This window comes from Pan paniscus, chromosome 1, assembly GCF_029289425.2.
Source record: "Pan paniscus chromosome 1, NHGRI_mPanPan1-v2.0_pri, whole genome shotgun sequence".
NCBI lineage: Eukaryota > Metazoa > Chordata > Mammalia > Primates > Hominidae > Pan > Pan paniscus.
The window spans coordinates 105,243,388-105,268,787 of record NC_073249.2 but is presented as its reverse complement, the minus strand read 5'-3'; the positions used below and the strand labels follow the sequence as shown (position 1 = coordinate 105,268,787).

The 25,400-nt window shown below is 45.5% G+C and overlaps 1 protein-coding gene and 4 non-coding genes across 6 annotated transcripts; 1 reads left to right on the top strand and 4 right to left on the bottom strand.

Moving 5' to 3' along the window:
* Positions 1-5,783: 5,783 nt before the first annotated feature.
* Positions 5,784-5,856, bottom strand: TRNAK-CUU (transfer RNA lysine (anticodon CUU)). The gene has a single exon. It is a non-coding gene; the product is annotated as a tRNA-Lys (tRNA).
* A 1,296-nt stretch (positions 5,857-7,152) lies between these two features.
* Positions 7,153-7,224, bottom strand: TRNAH-GUG (transfer RNA histidin (anticodon GUG)). Its single transcript has one exon. It is a non-coding gene; the product is annotated as a tRNA-His (tRNA).
* A 909-nt stretch (positions 7,225-8,133) lies between these two features.
* On the bottom strand, positions 8,134-8,205 carry TRNAE-UUC (transfer RNA glutamic acid (anticodon UUC)). The gene has a single exon. It is a non-coding gene; the product is annotated as a tRNA-Glu (tRNA).
* A 1,299-nt stretch (positions 8,206-9,504) lies between these two features.
* Positions 9,505-9,576, bottom strand: TRNAE-CUC (transfer RNA glutamic acid (anticodon CUC)). The gene has a single exon. It is a non-coding gene; the product is annotated as a tRNA-Glu (tRNA).
* A 10,369-nt stretch (positions 9,577-19,945) lies between these two features.
* LOC100971374 (thioredoxin-interacting protein) lies at positions 19,946-24,182 on the top strand. Of its 2 annotated transcripts, XM_034930440.3 has the most exons (8): positions 19,946-20,587; positions 21,135-21,207; positions 21,320-21,467; positions 21,580-21,682; positions 21,811-22,067; positions 22,174-22,330; positions 22,452-22,603; positions 22,733-24,182. In XM_034930440.3, the coding sequence occupies exons 1-8, from the start codon at positions 20,338-20,340 to the stop codon at positions 22,766-22,768; spliced, it is 1,176 nt and encodes a 391-aa protein (XP_034786331.1). In that variant the 5' UTR covers positions 19,946-20,337; the 3' UTR covers positions 22,769-24,182. The 2 variants fall into 2 exon arrangements, with proteins under 2 accessions (XP_034786331.1, XP_054958232.1); XM_055102257.3 differs by lacking the exon at positions 22,733-24,182 and having other exon boundaries at positions 19,964-20,587; positions 22,452-22,726.
* Positions 24,183-25,400: the final 1,218 nt, after the last annotated feature.

Sequence of the window (25,400 nt, the reverse complement as noted above, 5' to 3'; positions counted from 1 at the left end):
CAGACAACCGGGCGCCACATTTCGGGCCTGGTTGTTAAAATTCAACCCCTGACCTCACCACTTGCGCTGTCTATAAATTCCAGACATTGTATAAAAACGCATTATGAAACTCCCTTTTCTGTTCTGTTTCGTTCTGGTTACCGGTGCATGCAGCCCCCAGTCACGTACCCCTCGCTTGCTCAATGGATCATGACCTCTCCCCCCACCCACAGCCCCTATAGAGTTGTGAGCCCTTAAAAGGGACAGGAATTACTTATTCGGGGAGCTCGGTTTCTAGGACGTGAGTCGGCCGACGCTCCCAACTGAATAAAGCTCTTACCTTCCACAATCCGGTGTCTGAGGGATTTTGTCTACGACCTCTCCTGCTACAGTTTCAAACTCCTGACCTCAAGTGATCCGCCTCCCTCGGCTTTGCAAAGTGCTGGGATTACAGGCGTGAACCACCGCGCCCGGCCCTTGTTGTTTACTGTTTTCCTATAGTCTTTTTTTTTTCTTTTTTTTTTTTTTTTTTTTGAGACGGAGTCTCGCTCTGTTGCCCAGGCTGGAGTGCAGTGGCACAATCTCGGTTCACTGCAACCTCTGCCTCCTAGGTTCAAGCGATTCTTCTGCCTTAGCCTCCCAAGTAGCTGGGACTACAGGCATACACCACTATGGCCAGCTAATTTTTGTATTTTTAGTAGAGACGGGGTTTCACCATATTGGCCAGGCTGGTCTCGAACTCCTGACCTCGTGATCCGCCCGCCTCGGGCTCCGAAAGTGCAGGGATTACAGGAGTGAGCCACTGCGCCCGGCCTACTGTTTTCCATAGTCGTTTCTGAGAAAGAAGAAGTAACCCTTTTCTGCTCTCAGCTAGAGCTGGTCTGATAAACACCTAGGCCATGATGTTCTCCGGTTCAAACTAAAAATTTCACAACACCAATATCAGACAAAGCTACCCTCTCACCAAGATGAAAGAAAGACTATTTCACAATCATATTTGAGCACAAACAGAACACTGTTCAAACCATAATATGATCAAACATTCCCCTTTCCCAGCTACTAATAGTGACTGTTAATTCTTTTATTTTTTATTTTTTTGAGACGGAGTCTTGCTCTGTCGCCAGGCTGGAGTGCAGTGGCGTGATCTCGGCTCACTGCAACCTCTGCCTCCCCGGTTCAAGCGATTCTCCTGTCTCAACCTCCGGAGTAGCTGGGACTACAGGCGCCCACCACCACACTCAGCTAATTTTTGTATTTTTAGTAGAGATGGGGTTTCACCATATTGGCCAGGCTGGTCTCGAACTCCTGACCTTGTGGTCCGCCCGCCTTGGCCTCTCAAAGTGTTGGGATTACAGGCGTGAGCCACTGCACCTGGCCTTATTATTTATTTTATTTTATTTTATTTTATTTTATTTTATTTTATTTTTTTGAGACAGTCTCTGTCACCCAGGCTGGAGTGCAGGGGCGTCATCTCAGCTCACTGCAACCTCTGCCTCCTGGGTTCAAGCGATTCTCCTCCCTCAGCCTCTTAAGTAGCTGGGATTACAGGCATGCCCAACCATGCTCGGCTAACTTTTGTATTGACTGTTGATTCTTTACCAATTATGTGTTTAGTTCTGCAACCATTCCTCCCACTTTCTAGATAAAAATATCGAGATTCCCAGGGGAAGAATTGTCCCACAATTTCCCCATAGTGTTTGCTGTCTCCTCTGTTGCAATGAGCCAATATACTCAGATTTGACTATAGGTTTGTTCCTGATGGTTATAGACTGGAGCGCCTCAACACCGTAGAGAAGATGGATGCCGTTCTGATTCTTTGTTATTTGCCTTAAACTGTTCTCCCAGCTCCCCTCCCAAAAGCTTATAGAATCTTCTACCTGTTCCTACTATTCTGAAACTTCATGATCTATTTTCATCCACCATGCTGGGTACACAGTGTGCTCTTTCAATATAGGAATGTATATTTTGGAGGTATCATTCCAAAGATGTTTATGCATATACAGTTAAAGGTATATATTTATTTCCTGCAACTACCATCACCCTTTTGATACACTTTTGCTGCATAATAAACCATCCCAAGCTTATTGACTTAAAATAACAATAAGTTATTATTTTTAGTGATTCTGTGAGTTGGCTTGGAAATTCTTCTGGTTCAGGCTGATTCATTTGGGGCTGGATGGTCTAGGATGGCCTCACTCACACATCTGGGGTATAGCTGGATTGGTTGGGAAAAGTGAGATGCATGGAACTTTTTCTTCATGTGATCTCTCTAGCAGGCTAGCTTGGGGGGATCTTCAGATCATGGTCTCAGAATTTCAAGTGAAGCAAAAAGCAGGTAATCCCCCCATGTGCAAGCCTGTCTTCTGTCAGTTTTGTGAAGGCACCAACATTTGCCCAAAGCAAGTCACATAGCCAATCCCAGATTCAAACAGAGGAGAAATAGACTCTCTTGATGCGAGAAGCTGGAAAATATAACCAACATTTTTTTCTTTTTCTTTTTTTTTTGAGACGGAGTTTCGCTCTTATTGCCCAGGCTGGAGTGCAATGGTGCAATCTCAGCTCACCGCAACCTCCGCCTCCCAGGTTCAAGCTATTCTCCTGCCTGAGCCTCCCTAGTAGCTAGGATTACAGGCATGTGCCACCACGCCTGGCTAATTTTGTATTTTTAGTAGAGACAGGGTTTCTCCATGTTGGTCAGGCTGGTCTCGAACTCCTGACCTCAGTGATCTGCCTGCCTCGGCCTCACAAAGTGCTGGGATTACAGGCGTGAGCCACCGCGCCCGGCCTTGACACAAAGTTTAAACGAAAAATTAAAAAAAATTTTTTTTGGTCAGGCGTGATGGCTCACACCTGTAATCCCAGGACTTTGGGAGGCCAAAGTGGGTGGATCACCTGAGGTCAGGAGTTTGAGAACAGCCTGGCCAATATGGTAAAACCCCATCTCTACTAAAAATACAAAAAAATTAGTCGGGGGTGGTGGTGCGCACATGTGGTCCCAACTACTGGAGAGACTGAGGTAGGAGAATCACTTGAATCTGGGAGGCGAAGGTTGTAGGGAGCCAAGATTGTGCCACTGCACTCCAGCCTGGGCGACAGAGATTCAGTCTCCAAGAAAAAAAGTTTTTTTACTTTTATAGATATTGTCATAAGGCACCCTGTAGAACTTGTACCAACTTATCCTCTCATTCACAAGGTATAATAACCTTCCCGCCGGGCGCGGTGGCTCAAGCCTGTAATCCCAGCACTTTGGGAGGCCAAGGCGAGCGGATCACAAGGTCAGAGATCGAGACCATCCTGACTAACACAGTGAAACCCCGTCTCTACTGACAATACAAAAATTAGCGGGGCGTGGTGGCGGGCGCCTGTAGTCCCAGCTACTCGGGAGGCTGAGGAAGGAAAACGGCGTGAACCCTGGAGGCGGAGCTTGCAGTGAGCCGAGATCTGCCACTACACTCCAGCCTAGGCGAAAATGCGAGACTCTGTCTCAAAAAAAAAAAAAAAAAAAAAAAAAACAAAAAAAACCTCTCCAACATCAACTTTAGGAAAATTTACCATTAGTTTGGGCACAGTGGCTCAGGCCTGTAACCCCAACACTTTGGGAGGCTGAGGTGGGCATATCGCTTGAGTCTAGGAGTTTGGGACCACCCTAGGCAATACAGTGAGCCCTCATCTCTACAAAAAGTTAAAAAATCAGCCAAGCATGATGGCAAGCGCCTGTAGACCCAGCTACTTGGGAGGCTAAGGTAGGAGGATCAGCTGAGCCTGAGGGAGGTGGAGGTTGCAGTGAGCCAAGATCATGATACTGCCCTCCATCTTGGGTGACAGAGCAAGATACTGTCTCTAAAAAAAAAAAGAAAGAATTCCTTGGATATTTCTCCTTGGTATTTTCCTCTTGAACTTTATAATCATATTGTCTAGTTTGAATAAAAAAGAAAAAATTCTTTGGACAGTTTTATGAAAATCATGTTAAATTCAGACACCAAGTAAAGGAGAGGTGCTGTCTTTATGATGTTGAGTCTCCTATCCAAGAATATGATACACCCTCGGTTAATAGGGAAGGAGGCTGCCCTAATGCAGTGGTTCCCAAACTTGAACATTCCAAACTACCTAGAGAGCTTGTTAAGTAACAGATTGTTGGGGCCACCCTCGGGGTTTCTGATTCAATAGATCTAAGGTGGCACTCAATAGTTTGCGTTTATCTCAAGTTTCCAGGTGATACTGAAGATGCTTGTCCTGGGACCACACTTTGAGAATAACTGGTCATTTTGGAGATGGTTGGTGGACTATATGTAAGTGAGACTAAAGCATATTTACACTCTTAAAAAATAAAAAGTACTGGTAAATGATCCTTAGGGAAAGGAGGTGGAAGATCTGTAGGAGGAGTAGAAAAGGAATGTTCAGGCCGGGAGCGGTGGCTCATGCCTGTAATCCCAGCACTTTAGGAGGCCAAGGCTGGCAGATCACCTGAGTTCAGGGGTTCGAGACCAGCCTGGCCAACATGGTGAAACCCTGTCTCTACTAAAATACAAAAATTAGCTGGGCTTGATGGCGGGCGCCTGTAATCCCCAGCTACTCGGGAGGCTGAGGAGGGAGAATCGCTTGAACCCGGGAGGCGGAGGTTGCAGTGAGCCGAGATCGGGCCACTGCACTCCAGCCTGGGTGACAGAGCGAGACTCTGTCTCAAAAAAAAAAAAAAAAAAAAAAATGTCTCTTGAATGGTGCCAATCTTGGCTTCCACCCACCTGGCAAACCAACTTAACCTACGCCAGCAAAAGCAACAGTTAAAGGTAATTTAGCAGGAACAAATGTAAGGCAAACAACTCCAGGCTTTCGGGAACAGAAAAAAGTTCTCCGGTGGATCAATAACTAATTCAAAGTAGTGGGCCCAGCACTCTGGAGTGGCAGCCTATATTCATCAAATAAGACTGCAACTGTTAACTCCCTACTCGCTGCCCTACCCGTTCGTCTTTGCTCCTCCTTTTCTTTGCTCTTCTGCTTCTCTCCTCCGCCTCCTCAACTTCTTTTCTAGAGGCCTCTCCTCCTTTTCCTAACCTTCCTAAACTGGTTGTATTTTACAGCCCTTTGCGGCTGATGAAGGCTTCAAAACCTAAAAAGCAAACAGATGCTCCCTAACACCTAGCTGAGAATATTTTAACTCACTACAAAGGCCTTTCAAAACCCCATTCAAAATTTCCCACCAACAAGAAGAGAACCAGTATTTCCCTCTGGAGCCGTCCTAAGGCTGTTCTCCCTGGAGCAGTGTCGGAGCGATTTCGGACTCTTCTCAGAGCTGCTCAGCTTGTCTGCCTTCGCCCAGTTGAGAAGCCCATCGTGGATTCGAAGTATGTGGTCACTACAGCCACTAGAATCCCCAGATTCCTCTTTTCTTTTTTTTTTTTCTTTTTTTTGAGACCGAGTGCAATGGCGTGATCTCGGCTCACCGCAACCTCCGCCTTCCAGGTTCAAGCAATTCTCCTGCCTCAGCCTCCCGAGTAGCTGGGATTACAGGCATGCACCTCCACGCCCGGCTAATTTTGTATTTTTAGTAGAGAAGGGGTTTCTGCATGTTGAGGCTGGTCTCGAACTCCTGACCTCAGGTGATCCGCCCACCTCGGCCTCCCAAAGTACTGGGATTACAGGCGTGAGCCACCGCGCCCGGCCCAGATTCCTCTTTTCTTGATGAATTTGGGGTGAATGGAGACGATTTCTGGAATCAGTTACCATAAAAGGACAGTAGCCGCTGTGGCGATTTAGAAGTTCATGTTTCCATGGTAGCTAAGCGAGAGGGTTAAATAAGAACACAGCGCCCAACGTGGGGCTCGAACCCACGACCCTGAGATTAAGAGTCTCATGCTCTACCGACTGAGCTAGCCGGGCACTGATTAACATCGTCTTCTTATATGGAATCATTTTCCACTGACGGAGCGGTTGTATGATCTAATTGCATATTATTGCGTGTGAAAGAAGTTTCAGGACCTAGGACTGGTGGACACGGCAGTAGCCTTTTCATAATAGCTTTTTGCCATGAAGGAATTCGGGGTTTAGAGAGCGATGGGGGCTGCAGAGAGCCAGGAAGTCTCGCGGAGGACTCGGGAATCACGAGTCCTGCCTGAAACCTTAGTGTTTTCCGCACATTCCTTCCACTGAGGGAACCTCCTCACCCACTTCAGAGGAGGGTGCGAAAGAGCCCGAGGAAACTCAGATGAGAGGCGCAAAGACCTCTCTGCAAAGCATTTTAATTCTCCATCCTGGAAGAGGCACTGAGTTCCAGAGTCACAAGGGAAGGGTTCTCTCCTCTGCTCAAGTGAAGGCCAAAAGAACAACCGTGGTCCCAGCTCCGTGGGCCTCCATATCGCTCTAAAGCTTCCCGCCTCGGCTGCTTAGCGCCTTGGTGGGCGAGCCGCAGTGTGAGCCAACTGGAACTATTGTTGTTTGAGACAAGGTCCCGCTCTGTCGCCCAGGCTGGAGTGCAGTGGCGCGATCATAGTTCATTGCAGCCTCTACTTCCCGGGCTCAAGCGATGCTCCCACCTCACCCTCCCTAAGTAGCTGGGACCAAAAGCGCCCGCCACCATCTTAAAAATTCTTTTTCTGGCCGGGGGCGGTGGCTCAAGCCTGTAATCCCAGCACTTTGGGAGGCCGAGGCGGGTGGATCACGAGGTCAGGGGTTCGAGACCAGCCTGACCAACATAGTGAAACCTCGTCTCTACTACAGATAGAAAAATTAGCTGGGCGTGGTGGCGGGCGCCTGTAATCCCAGCTACTCAGGAGGCTGAGGCAGGAGAATTGCTTGAACCCGGGAGGCGGGGGTTGCAGTGAGCCGAGATCGCGCCACTGCACTCCAGCCTGGGCGACAGAGCAAGACTCTGTCTCAAAAAAAAAAAAAAAAAAAAAAAAATTCTGACAGTGTGGGGAGGCGTCTCAAGCTGGTGGCGAACTCCTGCGCTCCAGGGATTCTCCCGCCTCCGCGACTTCCCAAAGCTGCTGGGATTACGTAATGGCGCGAGCCACCACGTCGGCCTGGAGCTATTGTTATTCACCGAATCTGTGGACTGCACTTCCGCGGGGATGCCTTAAGCGAAGGCAGAATTACAAGCATGTGTCACTCTTTTAAAAGTGTTAATTTAAAAAAAAAAAACAAAAAAAACTGCCACCTCAGCAAGTTAGAACCACCTGCCGTGACTCGGATTCGAACCGAGGTTGCTGCGGCCACAACGCAGAGTACTAACCACTATACGATCACGGCGAGCCACTAACGAAGCGGCGCGCTGCAACTGGATTTAATGCGTCTTGAACTAGGAATGGCCGTTTCGTGCTACTTTTATTTGGCCAGTCCGTGACGTCCGCATCAATCAATTCCAAACTTTTTCACTCTGCAACCTTGAAGCTCCGACACCTGAATCAGTTTCTTAGACTCTAAATCCCTCGATGCCAGCGATAGCACCACCCGCTCCGCTGGGCGGCGGCGGGCCAAGGTCCTGACTAGAGGGCAGAAAGCGTCAGCTGCAACCCGGGACCACGCCGCCTCTCGCCTCTCTCCTCTCTGCCTCCATTTCCCTCTTCCCCCTCCAAGGAATCAAGCTGCTTCGCCCAGGGATGAGAGGGGCAGCCTCGAAGGATTTTTCAAATTACATCTGCAGCCTGTACCACGGAATTGAGGTTTCTCTTCCCAGAATGGTGGAACCGGAAGAAAAACGGAGCTAGTGAGCTGGGGAGGGGATGAGAGCCCCGTCTTAATTTCTTGCTTCCGTCGCAGGTACAAGAAGCGCTGAGTACTCTCTGTCTGGCATTGTGGGAGCTTGTGCTGACTTCCTCATCTTGACTCATAAATATATCAGAGCCACCTCTGCCGATTCAGAAAAACAAATCCAACCAGCCTCTATTTCAGACACTTCCTTAGACCCCTAGGAGAGTTATTGTTAACTTCCCTAGACCCCTAGGAGAGTTATTGTTTGGACGCCAGCGGCCGAACCCATCAGACCGGCTAGGCGCGCACGTGCAGTTACCAAAATACAGATGTTTGCTGTGGGAGGGACAGACCATACTGGTGCAGACCTAGGACACAAAAGTGGTCAAAACTCTTTTCCTGTGTTCCCTACTTTGCTCGGTTTCCAGGCCTACTCAGTCTAAAAAGCTAAAAAGAAAAACCTGACACTGCGTTGGCCGGGAATCAAACCCAGGTCAAGTGCTTGAAAGGCAGCTATGCTCACCACTATACCACCAACGCATCTGAAACACGCTTACTTCCTTTAGAGTATCAGAACTAAATAATCAGGTTTGTCTTCCCGTTTATTTCTAGGCTAAGCAATTTAGACTGCAGGAAAAACCTACAAGAGGAAAATTAAAAGGAAGCTCTCTGGAATTTCTCCTATTAAAAATTCTGTAGTAGTATCTTGTTTCACAGCTTTAAGAAAAGTCAATTCTAGTTTCCTGGACATTTATTCCACACATGCGCAAAATTACATATGTACAAGACCGTATATGACAGCATTTTTTTTTTCCAAAGAGCAAAGGGCTAGAAATAACCTAAGTGTCTATAATAGGAAGCTGGCTAAACTAATTATGGAAAATCCATACAACGGAATGCTATGTGCCAGAAGAAAGAATGAGGAAGTTCTTCATGTCTAATCTGTAAGTACTTCCAAAATATACTGTTAAATGGAAAAGGCAAAGTGCAGAAAGTGTGTATAGATTACTTCCATTTGTACAAGGGGGAGAGAATGTTTAAATATATATACGTATGTATATATGCATGTACTTGCATTTGCATAAAACATCTCTAACATAATGAAGAAACTTAACAGCGGTTACTTCATTAGAGAGAAAATAAATGGTAGGGGTGAAAGTCAGGTTTATCAGTTCTGCCCTTTTGTATATTTGAATCCTAAACCATATAAATATATTACCTTTTCGAAAATCCAGTAATTAAATTGAAAGAAAATACGTTACTGAAGGATATTTATTTCCACTGCAAAGTGTTAGAAATACATTGTTAACCTTAAAAATAGCTGGTGTTGGCCGAGCATGGTAGCTCACGCCTATAATCCCGTCCCTTTGGTAAGGCAGAGGCGGGTGGATCACCTGAGGTCAGGAGTTCGAGACCGGCCTCACCAATATAGTGAACCCCGTCTCTACTACAAATACAAAATTAGCCGGGCGTGGTAGCGCAGGCCTGTAATCCCAGCTACTTGGGAGGCTGAGACAGGAGAATCGCTTGAACCCGGGAGGCGGAGGTTGCAGTGAGCCGAGATCGCGCCACTGCACTCCAGCCTGGGGCAACGACAGCGAAACTCCGTCTCAACAGCAACAAAAACAGCTGGTGATAAAATAGTATTATAGCATACTTCCACTTTGTTTCAAAACCTAGATATTGAGTGGTCTTCGGGTGATAGAATGGTGAGCGATTTCATTTGTGTTTTTCTACATTTTCTGTATTTCAGTTTTCAGTGGGATGGGGAAGATTGACTAGCAGATAACGTTTATTTAAAAGATCCTGAGAGAAAGCAGTAAAGGAAGATATTACTCTTTTCCCAACCGGGAATCGAACCCGGGCTGCGGCGGTGAGAGCGCCGAATCCTAACCACTAGACCACCAGGGAAGCTGCTGAACCTTCCCGGTTGCAGCTATATGATTCTACTAAGTGCTGCGGTTCGTGCCTGTAACTGCTAAACACTGAAGCCAAAGTGGCCAGATTGCTTGAGCTCACTAGTTCGAGACCAGCCTGGGCAAAGTGGCAAACCCGGGCTCTATCAAAAGCACAATTAGCCGGGCGTGGTGGCGCTTGCCTGTAGTCCCATCTACCCGAGAGGCCGGATCGCTTGAGCCTGGTAGGCGGAGGTTGCAGCGAGCCGTGATCGTGCCACTGCACTCCAACTTGATGACAGGGCCAGAGCCTTCCTCAAAAAAAAAAAAAAAAAAATTACATGATTCTAACTAAAAGTTTATTTCCACTTATTCTTTTTCATATTATTTTTCACTGCCTAGATTCTGAGATTCTTGCATACTGGGCCTTTCCTATGTTGGGGCTTCTTCCCGGTACTTCTTTCCTGAAGTAGAAAACATTGTGAAAGAATTCTCCAGCCCGGCTCTCAGAGCCTAGGGAGCATCGTGTACACGTGATTACAGTCCCCAAGACCAGAGACCAATGTCCGGAGAGAAGAGGGTGAGACAGAGAGGAAGCTCACCTCCTTGTAGTTGCAGTGATTTCCGGAATTGTGAACATTAGAAAAGTAGAGACCCAGCTACGTCTTTGCCAAAAACAACCAGGAACTTTTCCGTAAGGAACATAAAAGACGTCATGCGAGTAACACTAGGAGATCCTGGGCCCACTGCACCTTTTTTCATGTCGTGTGAATTGTAGGCCAAACTGTTAAAACAAATATTACAGACGAGTGAAAATCACTCAGCCTAGAGGTACTTGGTGCTCAGCAGGATCTGAGCTCAACTCACTAGTGGGAGACTAAGAGAAACTCAGGGCCTTTAATCTTTAAAAATTACGAGGTCCCGGGCGCTGTGGCTAATGCCTGTAATCCCAGCACTTTGCGAGGCCGAGGCGGGTGGATCATGAGGTCAAGAGATCGAGATCATTCTGGCCAACATAGTGAAACCCCGTCTCTACTAAAAATACAAAAAGTAGCCGGCGTGGTGGCGGGCGCCTGTAGTCCCAGCTACTCGGGAGGCTGAGGCAGGAGAATCGTTTGAACCCGGGAGGCGGAGGTTGCAGTGAGCGGAGATTGTGCCATTGCACTCCAGCCTGGGCATCAAGAGTGAAACTTTGTCTCAAAAAAAAAAAAAAAAAAAAAATTATGAGGAAGCCGGGCGCGGTGGCTCAGACGCCTGTAATCCCAGGACTTTGGGAGGCTGAGGCGGGTGGATTACCTGAGGTCAGAAGTTCGAGACCAACCTGGCCAACATGGTGAAATTCTGTCTCTACTAAAAATACAAAATTAGCCAGGCGTGCTGGCGCTTGCCTGTAATCCCAGCTACTCGGGAGGCTAAGGCAGGAGACTCGCTTTAACCCAGGAGACGGAGGTTGCAGTGAGCCGAGATCACGCCATTGCACCCCAGCCTGGGCAACAAGAGCAACACAAAATAAAAATTGCGAGGAAGGAAAAGAGGGAGTGAAGAGAAAGAAAACTGGGGTGCATGCATTAATGTGTTGCAAGCTAACTTTATGAGCGAGAAAAGAAAGCAAATGCGGGCTGGATACAGTGGCTCAAGCTTGTAATCCCAGCACTTTGGGAGGCTGAGGCAGGTGGATTGCTTTGAGCTTAGGAGTTTGAAACCAGTCCGGGCAGCAGGGTGAAATCCTGTCTGTACCAAAAATTACAAAAAAAAAAAAAAAGAAAGAAATCTTAGTGAATTGTGTTTGCCATATTGTACTTTCAGCTTTTCTGTAAGCTTGAAGTTTTAAAAAATAAAAGGTTAAGAAAAAAATGAAACAATCAAAAGCCTCCCGTTCTGGTCTTTTTTGGTCAGATGACCCCAAGTGATGAATTCTGTGCCCATGAGTTCAAGCAGAAATTTTTAAAAGCAACCCCACTCCCCAAACACACTCTTACATCAGAAAATATTTTTGATAATGAATTTAAAAACTGAAGGATTGAATCATCAATGGTGTGTGTATATCAGCAAGGCCTGACAGAAAAAAAAAAATGGATGGTGAGATACAGAGTTTGGGGGGATTATCATAGTTGTTGTTTTGAGACACGGTCCCACTTTGTTGCCCAGACTGTAGTGCAGTGCTGAGCTCCTACCTCAGCCTCCTGAGTAGCTGGGACTACAGGTTCCGGCCACCACACTCAGCTAATTTTGTGTCTGTGGTAGCGGAGATACTAGGCCTCACCATATTGCCCAGGTTGGTCTTAAACTCTTGGGCTCAAGCCATCCTCCCGCCTCGGCCTCCCAAAGTGCTGGGATTACAGGCATAAGCCACGAAGCCTGGTCTTGTTTTGCTTTCAAAGTATCAATGTTAAAACGTTGTTCAAGAAACGTTGTTTAAATCTTCCACTCATCCAGTCTCCACTTTTCTATGGGTTTAAATGCCATAAAATAGGAAGACGAGTAACTAAACGCTAGACATTTATTTTCACAAAGACAACAAGAATCCTGTTGTCATGTCACCAAGGAGCCTAACAGAGCCCACTTCCTTTTACTCCAGCTGTTTTCACTGGACCAAGGCTGAAAAACAAAAAGCATCTAACCTTCAGAACAACATCTCGGGATCTTACCCAGAATGGGGACAAGGCAGCAGAATTTATTTTTCTATGTTGCAGAGGAAATCAGCCTCCTGTTTTGGTCAACAGTACTTTTTCATCAATTATTCTGCCACCTGCTGGTAATTTTTTGTTAAGAAAGGACCGAGGAAGGACAGACAGTATGAGCTATGGGAGCTAGCCACTTGTCTCAACATCAAAGTACCAGAAGGAATCTGGTCAAAGTACCAAGACAGGATTAAGCCTCCTCTTCTTGCCGGTAATGCATACCTAAAGCGGATGAGGAAGGAGTGTGGCTCATTTGCTTCACTCTGAGTTCTATTTTCCTTTTTTTTTTTTTTTTTTTTGAGACAGAGTCTTGCTCTGTCGCCCAGGCTGGACTGCAGTGGCGTGATCTCAGTTCACTGCAACCTCCACCCCTGGGTTAAAGCAATTCTCCTGCCTCAGCCCCCTGAGTAGCTGGGACTACAGATGCTCATCACCATGCCCAACTAATTTTTGTATTTTTAGTAGAGACGGGATTTCACCATATTGGCCAGCCTGGTCTTGCACTCCTGACCTCAGGTGATCTGCCAGCGTCAGCCTCCCAAAGTGCTGGGATTACAGGCATGAGCCACCGCACCTGGACTATTTTCCTTTTTAAAAACATTTACAGATCATGTGCCAGACGAGGTATTGAAAATCTAAAAATACACCTAAGCTGGGTGTTGTGGCTCATGCCTGTAATCCCAGCTACTTGGGAGGCTGAGGCACAAGAATCGCTTGAACCCCGGAGGTGGAGGATAGGGTGAGCTGAGATCGTGCCACTGCACTCTAGGCTGGTGATAGTGCGAGACTCTGTCTCCAAACAACAGCAAAACACTTAAAGAGCTGAAAATCTAGTGTAAAACCAAATAAACAAGTGAATAAAAGAGAATGGATCAGGGAGGATTGAGTAGATGTGATCTTCCCTCATCCTCCTCCCTGGACATTATATATAAGACAACCCTAAGAAGACTGAAATGTGGAGAGAAGGAGGTAGACCAGCTAGGAGCCCCAGAAACAAAGGCAGGACACAATGCTGATTTCTGTGGACTTTCCTTTTGCCTCATATATGCCATACTTGGAGCTAAAGAAACCAGCAACCTGGAAATCCCAATAGGAGCAGCCTAAAAATTCCCTAACAAAAGCCTGTTCTCTCTAGCCAAAGGATCAGGAATGAGGCAGTCTAGCAAAACAGAAAACTTTTAGACAATAATTGCACTATTCCAGCCAAATGCCACAGAAACAAACTGTGGCTTGTCCTCTCCTATTCTGGCAAAGACTGAATGGGGTGCCTAGACTTCCACCACCAGCAAGTCTATTAGGAATCATCCCTCTCTTTCCTGTTGGGGTGGTAGCAGAAGAAACTTAATAGAGAGTCAGGACTTTCACCCAAACTCAGTGAGTGGTAATGAGGCTACCCCCTAAGGAAAGAATCAGTGAACTGAAAGAACAGTAGAAATTACTCAATCTGGGTCAGGCGCAATGGCTCACGCCTGTAATCCCAGCACTTTGGGAGGCCAAGGTGGGTGGATCACTTGAGGTCAGGCGTTCAAGACCAGCCTGGCCAATGCCTGTAATCCCAACTACTCTGGAGGCAGAGGAGAATCGTTTGAACCTGGGAGGCAGAGGTTGCAGTGAGCCAAGATCGTGCCATTGCACTCCAGCCTGAGTGACAGAGTGAGACTCTATATAAAAAATAAATAGATAAAGCTGGGCATGGTGGCTCAAACCTGTAATCCCAGCATTTTGGGAGGCCAAGGCAGGTGGATCACCTGAGGTCAGAAGTTCAAGACCAGCCTGGCCAAAACGGTGAAACCCCACCTCTACTAAAAATACAAAAAATTAGCTGGGCATGGTGGTGGGTGCCTATAATCCCAGCTACTAGGGAGGCTGAGACAGGAGAATCACTTGAACCTGGGAGGCGGAGGTTGCAGCGAGCCGAGATCACGCCACCACACTCCAGCCTGGGTGACAGAGTAAGACCTTGTCTCAAAAGTAAATAGATAAGTAAATAAAGCTAATTACAAAAAAAAGAAAGAAAAGAAAAAGAACTACCTTTAGGAAGTTATTGTAAGGGCCTTCAGAAAAGAAAAAAAACTTTTTTGTTTTTTTTTTTTGAGACGGAGTTTTGCTCTTGTTGCCCAGGCTGGAGTGCAATCTTGACTCACTGCAACCTCCACCTCCCAGGTTCAAGCTATTCTCTTGCCTCAGCCTCCCGAGTAACTGGGATTACAGGCATGCGCCACCACACCTGGCTAATTTTGTATTATTAGTAGAGACGGGGTTTCTCCTTGTTGGTCAGGCTGGTCTCAAACTCCTGACCTCAGTTGATCTGCCTGCCTCGACCCCCCAAAATGCTGGGATTACAGGCATGAGCCACCACGCCCAGCCAAAAAGAACTATCTTAAATGAGCCTACAATACCTCCAAACAAGTTAATTCAGCCCCTCTCCCCACCTTGCCATGACATTGGACAATACTGAGATCTCTATCCTTTGCTTATCATGGTAGAAAAATTGATCTCAGTAAACACGAAATGTGGGCTTCCAGATGAGATATTTTTAAAAGTTAAAACTAAATTAACAAACAAGATTGGACATGGTGGCTCATATCTATAATTCCAGCACTTTGGGAGGCCAAGGTGGGTGGATAGCTTGAGCCCAGGTGTTCCAGACCAGCCCAGGCAACATGGCAAGACTCCATCTCTACCAAAATATACGAAAATTAGCCCGGCATGTGCCTGTAGTCCCAGCTGACTCAAGAGGCCAAGGTGGAAGGATCACCTCAGCCCTGGAGGTTGAGGTTACAGTGAGACATGGTCATGTCACTGCACTCCAGCCTGGTGATGAAGTGAGACCATTTCTCAAAAAAAAAAAAAAATTAGCTGGGTATGGTGTGTGTTCCTAGTAGTTCCCGCTACTGAGCTATGCTTGTGCCACTGTACTCCAGTCTGGGCAACAACAAAATAAACAAATAGATAATAAAGAGAATCCTGGGTTTGGAGAGTGGCTCCACCAGATACTAGCTTATGTCCCAGGTCACGTCACTTAACCAAAATAAGAACTGGTTTAAAAAAAAATAAAAGACTGCTACAGTCCCATTTAACTCTAAAATTCTCTGAGTCTTGCCCTGAATCCTTTATTAGACTATTGTGAGAATCAAACAAGATACTGTGTATCAAAGCACTGAGAGCCAAGACAACACATTTTTATAGTACATACTTTTAGACAGACATGGGCAGGTTCAAGATCTTGCTCTACTTACAAAATCTGTGACCTCAGGCAAATTACTTCACTTCTGAGCCTGACTGAACCAACACCGAGTCACAAGGTTATTGAGAGAATTAAATGAAACAATCTAACCTCAAATACTTTCTAGAACAACATGACAGATGACCTTATAAATATCACTGACATAATTATATAAAAGACTTGGTTCATTATAGGTGCTCAATAAATGGCAATTACTTAAAAAGTCACTTGGAACTCTAACATGCTATACAATTTCTTTTTTTTTTTTTTTTGAGATGGAGTCTCACTTTGTCGCCCAGGCTGGAGTGCAGTGGCGAGATCTCGGCTCACTGCAAGCTCCGCCTCCCAGGTTCACGCCATTCTCCTGCCTCAGCCTCCCAAGTAGCTGGGACTATAGGCGCCCGCCACCACACCCGGCTAATTTTTTGTATTTTTAGTAGAGACGGGGTTTCACCGTGTTAGCCAGGATGGTCTCAATCTCCTGACTTTGTGATTTGCCTGCCTCAGCCTCCCAAAGTGGTGGGATTACAGGCGTGAGTCACCGCACCCAGCCTTTTTTTTTTTTTTTTTAAAGAGAGATGGGGTCTCACTACAATGCCCGGGGTGATCTTCTTGAATTCCTGGCCTCAAGTGATCTTCCCATTTCAGCCTCCCAAAGTGCTGGGATTACAGGCATGAGCCACCACACGTGGCTTACAATTGTTAATTGATTCTTATTGATCTATGACTTGGGGCAGTCTTCAAACTCTTAATTTGCCTCTAAATTCCTTAGGGAAAAAAATTGAAAGGGAAAAGGGTGCCTATAATCCCAGCACTTTGGGAGGCCGAGGTAGGCGGACTGCTTGAGCAGGAGTTTGAGACCAGCCTGGCCAACATGGTGAAACCCCATCTCTACCAAAAATACAAAAATTACCTAGGCGTGGTGGAGCACATCTGTAGTCCCAGCTACTCGGGAGGCTGAGGTGGGAGAATCACTTGAGCCTGGGATGCGGAGGTTTCAGTGAGCCAAGTGACACTGCATTCCAACCTGGTTGAGAGTGAGACCCTATGTGGAAAAAAAAAGAGAGAGAGAAAGGAAAATGGGTAAGGGTAAAAGGGAAGTTTACAGAGTAGAGGTGAGAGAAGTGATTAAAAGGACCAAGAAGGGGCTTTGTTCTGCATTAAGAACTATGAGTCTTCATGTTCTAAATGTTTGTCAGGCAGAGGTTAAAGAAAAGAGAAATGCAATCAGTGTCTTGTCTCTGACTGGCAACAAAGTGCTGAGGGCACTTCCCTCCCTGAAACTGCTGGCTTTATTCTGTCACCTGCAGTAAAGCAAACAAACAACAATCACCACTTGGTTTCCTGTTGGCACTGGGACTGAAGAGGGTAGAGAAGGGGCAGATAAAGATGATCCAACTTGCAAAACTCTTTGACTGTGCCCTACTTTGCTGTTCCTCCTTGGCCCACCCCTTTTCCCAAACCTCACAAGTGTTTTTATACCCTGATTTTAGGACAAGAGTTTACAAAATTTCTTTCTTCTTAGACCCAAGAACTGGGAAAGGAGAATCGGGGCAGGTTTTTATCAGAATACCAGGTTACAAGGTGAAAGGTCGTAAACAACTGTGTCCAGGAGGACTCCACTTCACAACATGCCTTGGCTACAGGCCTGGTAGGCAGCAGCTGCTGCCAAAGCTAAATAATTTTTTGGCATTTAAAGGAACCCAGGCATAACACAGAGCAACGTAGTCTGTAGTGAGCTCTGCAAATGGGAAGATACAAGGAAACCAGAGCCCAGAAGAGAAACTTAGAACGAGAGAATTGTCATAGGATTTTTTAAAACTCGGCAATTCAGTACTTCAGAGATGTGCCCAAATAAATATCAAATAAATTGAAAGGGAAAAGGGTGCCTATAATCCCAGCACTTTGGGAGGCCGAGGTAGGCGGACTGCTTGAGCAGGAGTTTGAGACCAGCCTGGCCAACATGGTGAAACCCCATCTCTACCAAAAATACAAAAATTACCTAGGCGTGGTGGAGCACATCTGTAGTCCCAGCTACTCGGGAGGCTGAGGTGGGAGAATCACTTGAGCCTGGGATGCGGAGGTTTCAGTGAGCCAAGTGACACTGCATTCCAACCTGGTTGAGAGTTGGATGTCTTAAGATGTCCCATATTACCACCACCCTGATCCATCACTAGCCACCATCTTTCCTATTCCCTCAAAATGTATGTAGTTAAGATTTAACAATATTTAACAATATTGACTATGTAGTTAACAATATTGATTCATATATTTGTCAGCATTTTGATGTTTGATAGTTACACTTTCATACCCATCAAACTAAACGTTCTCCCAGAAGCCACAATTTTGAACTTTTAAAATTACTTCAGTCAGGCCAGGCACGGTGGCTCACGCCTGTAATCCCAGCACTTTGGGAGGCCAAGGCGGGTGGATCACCTGAGGTCAGGAGTTCAAGACCATCTTGGGCAACATGGTGAAACCCCGTCTCTACTAAAAATACAAAAATTAGCTGGGCGTGGTGATGCATGCCTGTAATGCCAGGTACTCAGGAGGCTGAGGCGGAGAATCGCTCTAACCCAGGAGGCAGAGGTTGCAGTGAGCTGGGGTCAGGCCACTGCACTCCAGCCTAGGCAACAGAGCAAGATTCCACCTTAAAAAAAAAATTACTTCAGTCAGAGTTCCACCTCCTCTGCTCCCAGTAACTCAATCAATATTGTTAACCAACTGAAAACACCTCAAGCCTAGCTGGTTAAGTTTCTAGAACAGGGTGCCGCCTCAAACACACCCTAAGGATCAACATGTTCCTGGGGTTTAATGCATGTGTGTGTTTTCCAAGAGACTCATGATGCCTATTCTTGAGCTTGCTTAATATTGGGGTTGAGTTGTAACTCTCGTTAGCCTTAGGGTGTCAATCCAGCTAGGCTGTCTGAGGAAGGAAGAAGGCTCTTTAACAGCAATGAATAGGTTTTTTTTTTTTTTTGCTGATTGGGTAGGGTTTCAATATACTTGAATGCTTCTTAATTACCTCCCCATCTCAATCTTGGGACATTATCTTCCTCTTTCCAGCACAAGGAATTAAATAATAATCTTCTGATACCCCAGCACAGATATAGGAAGGGTCTATGAATCAAATAAAAGGAGGAAGAATCCCTGCACTTTAGCATACACGTTTTTCCTATTACATTTAAGAGTAAGTTCTCAGTACTCAGCTCCTAAAGCATCTCACAGCCAGCAGGGGAAAATCCATCTGACAGCTGGCCAAACGAAACCAACAAAGAATGAAGACAGAGGGTAGGGTCTCTTCTGGCTTGAATTTATAGTGCTCTGTTGACCGATCTTTCTTCTCTTTTCCTTCTTACTGTTTTCTAAATCGTTTAGGGAAAAACCTTTGAAAATATTTTTTAAAATTGTTCCTTCAAACAGGTGTGTGGCCATCTCTCCACTGAAAATTTGGATATAAACAAGAGGACTTTCTCACTTTTAACCAGATTTATGGATGTACATTTGATTTAGTGAGTTGGGAGAGGGGATGGAGACAAGAAAGAGTGAACATAACTGGAAAAAAGTGAAAAGAGTGAAGCATCCTTTTTTTCCTCCTTTTCCTTTTCCTCCAGAAGCAGGTAGGAAGTGGGAGATAATGAGCGCCTGGACACACCTCACTAAAGAGTTAATGAGGTAAATGGGGAACATAGACAAAGTGTTCCCCAACTTTGCAGGTAGAAATTGAAGAGATGACAGGATAAGCAACAGGATGTAAACACGCCCCTCCTATTTCCGTTCCACAGAACAGAGAGAACAGAAGAGAGGGTACAAGCTGGGGGTGGGTGACGAACAGCACAGGCACGCAGCCCCCAGCCCTAGCCCCAAGGGATTGGAATGGGAAGGAGAAGACATCAGTCCTACACACACAATGAGGCCTGAAAGTTCTCCTTTCCCTCAGAGACGGTGGTGTTTTTTATACTTAATAGGGATGCGGGGCAAGAGAAGGACAAAGGGCTGTTCCTGAACAGTAACACCAAGCATTCTGCGCTCCACAGCCCCAAACCTGAAAGTATTCTTGGAGCTATGGGATTTTCACACACTTGCTATTTATGAGCCAGGAATAACGACAGGCTCTAAAGTAACTGCACTGGCTAAGACTAGGCATGAAATTCCCTCATAAGCACATTTTCCTTTTACCTCAAAACACCGCTCTCAGACCAGAAACGTCCACACCCGCCCTCCGATGGCCTGTCGCCCTGGCTAGGTTTTAGGGTCAATGGGATCCTCCTTCCACTGGACCTGGGAGAAGACGCTCAACAGCCCCCTCCTTCCCCTCCTTCCTCTCCTTCCCCGCTCCCTGCGCCGCTCCAGAGCGCCACAACCATTTTCCCCGCCAGGAGCACACCGTGTCCACGCGCCACAGTGATCTCACTGATTGGTCGGGCTCCTGGTAAACAAGGACCGGGCAGCCAATGGGAGGGATGTGCACGAGGGCAGCACGAGCCTCCGGGCCAGCGCTCGCGTGGCTCTTCTGGCCCGGGCTACTATATAGAGACGTTTCCGCCTCCTGCTTGAAACTAACCCCTCTTTTTCTCCAAAGGAGTGCTTGTGGAGATCGGATCTTTTCTCCAGCAATTGGGGGAAAGAAGGCTTTTTCTCTGAATTCGCTTAGTGTAACCAGCGGCGTATATTTTTTAGGCGCCTTTTCGAAAACCTAGTAGTTAATATTCATTTGTTTAAATCTTATTTTATTTTTAAGCTCAAACTGCTTAAGAATACCTTAATTCCTTAGAGTGAAATAATTTTTTGCAAAGGAGTTTCCTCGATTTGGAGCTTTTTTTTTTCTTCCACCGTCATTTCTAACTCTTAAAACCAACTCAGTTCCATCATGGTGATGTTCAAGAAGATCAAGTCTTTTGAGGTGGTCTTTAACGACCCTGAAAAGGTGTACGGCAGTGGCGAGAAGGTGGCTGGCCGGGTGATAGTGGAGGTGTGTGAAGTTACTCGTGTCAAAGCCGTTAGGATCCTGGCTTGCGGAGTGGCTAAAGTGCTTTGGATGCAGGGATCCCAGCAGTGCAAACAGACTTCGAAGTACCTGCGCTATGAAGACACGCTTCTTCTGGAAGATCAGCCAACAGGTAAGCGGCCCAATTCATTGTTGGAGGGTGAAAGCTGATTAGAGAAGAGAATTGAATACACAAAACCTGTACGAAATGTTTTAAGTTGCTCAGTTTGAGTGGTTTGAATTACGTGTTGTTGCTTCCTTTTTTCTGTTTTAATTTGCAGACATTCTCCGCCCCCCCCCACCAAAAAAAAAAGGGTGATTTGTACAATTTTGTATGGTGCTGTGGTCCTAAAGGGGATCCTGAGGGGCGTTGCCTCGGGTAGTTAAAGTCTTATGTGTGCATAAGTTGCTTATTCTTTGTCTACTTCCTGTTTGAGATGTTAGTAGAGAACTGTCCTGGGTGAATCTTTCAGTATTGCAGGGCTTGGCAACTTGCTGCCTGACAAAATACATCAGAATTTCTCTTTAAGAACAATATGGGATGGATTAAAAAATATATATATGGGATGAAATTGGGGGTACTTCAATACCTTGCATGCCACCCAAGCATTCCTTATCACACAGATGCATTTTAAGTGTAACAGGAAGCCTAATGGCTACTCGATTTTCTTTCCCTTCAGGTGAGAATGAGATGGTGGTCATGAGACCTGGAAACAAATATGAGTACAAGTTCGGCTTTGAGCTTCCTCAGGGGTAAATATCAGCTAAATGCATCTTTGAACTTTTCTGTCTAAAATATCTTGCCCTCCTTTGATCACTTACTGTTCTTGGAGAGCGTTTTAAAATTTTCATTTTCTTGACACAGGCCTCTGGGAACATCCTTCAAAGGAAAATATGGGTGTGTAGACTACTGGGTGAAGGCTTTTCTTGACCGCCCGAGCCAGCCAACTCAAGAGACAAAGAAAAACTTTGAAGTAGTGGATCTGGTGGATGTCAATACCCCTGATTTAATGGTGAGATCCATTTTAAAGATTCTATTCTCCTGGGTCATGAGGATGATAAATCAGACGTCTTGGGCATTAGATTGAAGCATCTCAAAACACCTTTTTATCCCCTTCTATATAGGCACCTGTGTCTGCTAAAAAGGAAAAGAAAGTTTCCTGCATGTTCATTCCTGATGGGCAGGTGTCTGTCTCTGCTCGAATTGACAGAAAAGGATTCTGTGAAGGTAAAATCCTAGTGCTTATGGCAGTTAAAACAGGAACTGGGTTTAGGGGCAAGGGCATGGGACTGGGGTAGAGGAAGTGTCATTAACTATACTGAGTATCAGTAAGTTTTCATCTTTCTCATTGCTAGGTGATGAGATTTCCATCCATGCTGACTTTGAGAATACATGTTCCCGAATTGTGGTCCCCAAAGCTGCCATTGTGGCCCGCCACACTTACCTTGCCAATGGCCAGACCAAGGTGCTGACTCAGAAGTTGTCATCAGTCAGAGGCAATCATATTATCTCAGGGACATGCGCATCATGGCGTGGCAAGAGCCTTCGGGTTCAGAAGATCAGGCCTTCTATCCTGGGCTGCAACATCCTTCGAGTTGAATATTCCTTACTGGTGGGTAGATGCAGGGTGGCTTCAGCAGAGAAATTGTTCATCTGTTACCACAACTGTCTTGTTTCTCCAGACCTCTGGTGTAATAAACTGCCATCTTCCTTTCTAGATCTATGTTAGCATTCCTGGATCCAAGAAGGTCATCCTTGACCTGCCCCTGGTAATTGGCAGCAGATCAGGTCTAAGCAGCAGAACATCCAGCATGGCCAGCCGAACCAGCTCTGAGATGAGTTGGGTAGATCTGAACATCCCTGATACCCCAGAAGGTGAGCCAGACCTAATGTCTTTTCTTTCTTTCTGGTCTACCTGGGTTTGTAAAATTGTGATGGTCCAGCATTTCTTGGGCAGGATTCTTATGTGGCCATATTTTCTTTTCTACTTTTCTAGCTCCTCCCTGCTATAGGGATGTCATTCCTGAAGATCACCGATTGGAGAGCCCAACCACTCCTCTGCTAGATGACATGGATGGCTCTCAAGACAGCCCTATCTTTATGTATGCCCCTGAGTTCAAGTTCATGCCACCACCGACTTATACTGAGGTGAGGATTGTCATCTTTACTGTTAAATTTGTCCTAAGCTTTCTATAAGAAGTTGACTTAGACGGATTGCTAAACTGGTTTGTTCTTTTTGTTCTTACCTGAACTGAAATAGTCTGTTTCTTTCTTTAGGTGGATCCCTGCATCCTCAACAACAATGTGCAGTGAGCATGTGGAAGAAAAGAAGCAGCTTTACCTGCTTGTTTCTTTTTGTCTCTCTTCCTGGACACTCACTTTTTCAGAGACTCAACAGTCTCTGCAATGGAGTGTGGGTCCACCTTAGCCTCTGACTTCCTAATGTAGGAGGTGGTCAGCAGGCAATCTCCTGGGCCTTAAAGGATGCGGACTCATCCTCAGCCAGCGCCCATGTTGTGATACAGGGGTGTTTGTTGGATGGGTTTAAAAATAACTAGAAAAACTCAGGCCCATCCATTTTCTCAGATCTCCTTGAAAATTGAGGCCTTTTCGATAGTTTTGGGTCAGGTAAAAATGGCCTCCTGGCATAAGCTTTTCAAGGATTTTGGAGGCTTTTTGTAAATTGTGATAAGAACTTTGGACCTTGAACTTATGTATCATGTGGAGAAGAGCCAATTTAACAAACTAGGAAGATGAAAAGGGAAATTGTGGCCAAAACTTTGGGAAAAGGAGGTTCTTAAAATCAGTGTTTCCCCTTTGTGCACTTGTAGAAAAAAAAGAAAAACCTTCTAGAGCTGATTTGATGGACAATGGAGAGAGCTTTCCCTGTGATTATAAAAAAGGAAGCTAGCTGCTCTACGGTCATCTTTGCTTAGAGTATACTTTAACCTGGCTTTTAAAGCAGTAGTAACTGCCCCACCAAAGGTCTTAAAAGCCATTTTTGGAGCCTATTGCACTGTGTTCTCCTACTGCAAATATTTTCATATGGGAGGATGGTTTTCTCTTCATGTAAGTCCTTGGAATTGATTCTAAGGTGATGTTCTTAGCACTTTAATTCCTGTCAAATTTTTTGTTCTCCCCTTCTGCCATCTTAAATGTAAGCTGAAACTGGTCGTCTGTGTCTCTAGGGTTAAGCCAAAAGACAAAAAAAATTTTACTACTTTTGAGATTGCCCCAATGTACAGAATTATATAATTCTAACACTTAAATCATGTGAAAGGGTTGCTGCTGTCAGCCTTGCCCACTGTGACTTCAAACCCAAGGAGGAACTCTCGATCAAGATGCCCAACCCTGTGATCAGAACCTCCAAATACTGCCATGAGAAACTAGAGGGCAGGTCTTCATAAAAGCCCTTTGAACCCCCTTCCTGCCCTGTGTTAGGAGATAGGGATATTGGCCCCTCACTGCAGCTGCCAGCACTTGGTCAGTCACTCTCAGCCATAGCACTTTGTTCACTGTCCTGTGTCAGAGCACTGAGCTCCACCCTTTTCTGAGAGTTATTACAGCCAGAAAGTGTGGGCTGAAGATGGTTGGTTTCATGTTTTTGTATTATGTATCTTTTTGTATGGTAAAGACTATATTTTGTACTTAACCAGATATATTTTTACCCCAGATGGGGATATTCTTTGTAAAAAATGAAAATAAAGTTTTTTTAATGGAAAAAAAATGTCTGTGAGATGGCTTTGGAAAAGTTTTTGGAAAGAAGGTGTGTCTAAAGGAGTTTTCCTCTACTTAACAATCCACACTAATGAAAACCTTGTGGAGAAAACACTCCCTATGGACCCTAAGGAATGTCGGCAGAGTGGGGGCTAGAAGGTGAAGAGGGAAAAGAACATCAATGCCACTGCACTCCAGCCAGCAAAACCCTGTCTCTACAAAATTCTGGGTTGAAAAGAATTTTCAACCCAGAATTTCATATCCAGCCAAACAAAGCTTCCTAAGTGAAGGAGAAATTAATCCTTTACAGAGAAGCAAATGCTGAGAGATTTTGTCACCACCAGGCCTGCCTTACAAGAGCTCCTAAAGGAAGCACTAAACATGGAAAGGAACAATCGGTACCAGCCACTGCAAAAACATGCCAAACTGTAAAGACCATTGACGCTAGGAAGAAACTGCATCAACTAACGGGCGAAATAACCAGCTAACATCATAATGACAGGATCAAATTCACCCATAACAATATTAACCTTAAATGTAAATGGGCTAAATGTCCCAGTTAAAAAACACAGAATGGCAAATTGGATAAAGAGTCAAGACCCATCAGTGTGCTGTACTCAGGAAACCCATCTCACATGCAGAGACACATATAGGCTCAAAATAAAGGGATGGAGGAAGATCTACCAAGCAAATGGAAAACAAAAAAAGGCAGGGGTTGCAATCCTAGTCTCTGAAAAAACAGACTTTAAACCAACAAAGATCAAAAGAGACAAAGAAGGCCACTACATAATGGTAAACGGATCAATTCAAGAAGAAGAGCTAACTATCCTAAATATATATGCACCCAATACAGGAGCACCCAGATTCATAATGCAAGTCCTTAGAGACCTACAAAGAGGCTTAGACTCCCACACAATAATAATGGGAGACTTTAACACCCCACTGTCAACATTAGACAGATCAACAAGACAGAAAGTTAACAAGGATATCCAGGAATTGAATTCAGCTCTGCATCAAGTGGACCTAATAGACATCTACAGAACTCTCCACCCCAAATCAACACAATATACATTCTTCTCAGCACCACACTGCACCTATTCCAAAATTGACCACATAGTTGGAAGAAAAGCACTCCTCAGAAAATGTAAAAGAACAGAAATTATAACAAACTGTCTCTCAGACCACAGTGCAATCAAATTAGAACTCAGGGTTAAGAAACTCACTCAAA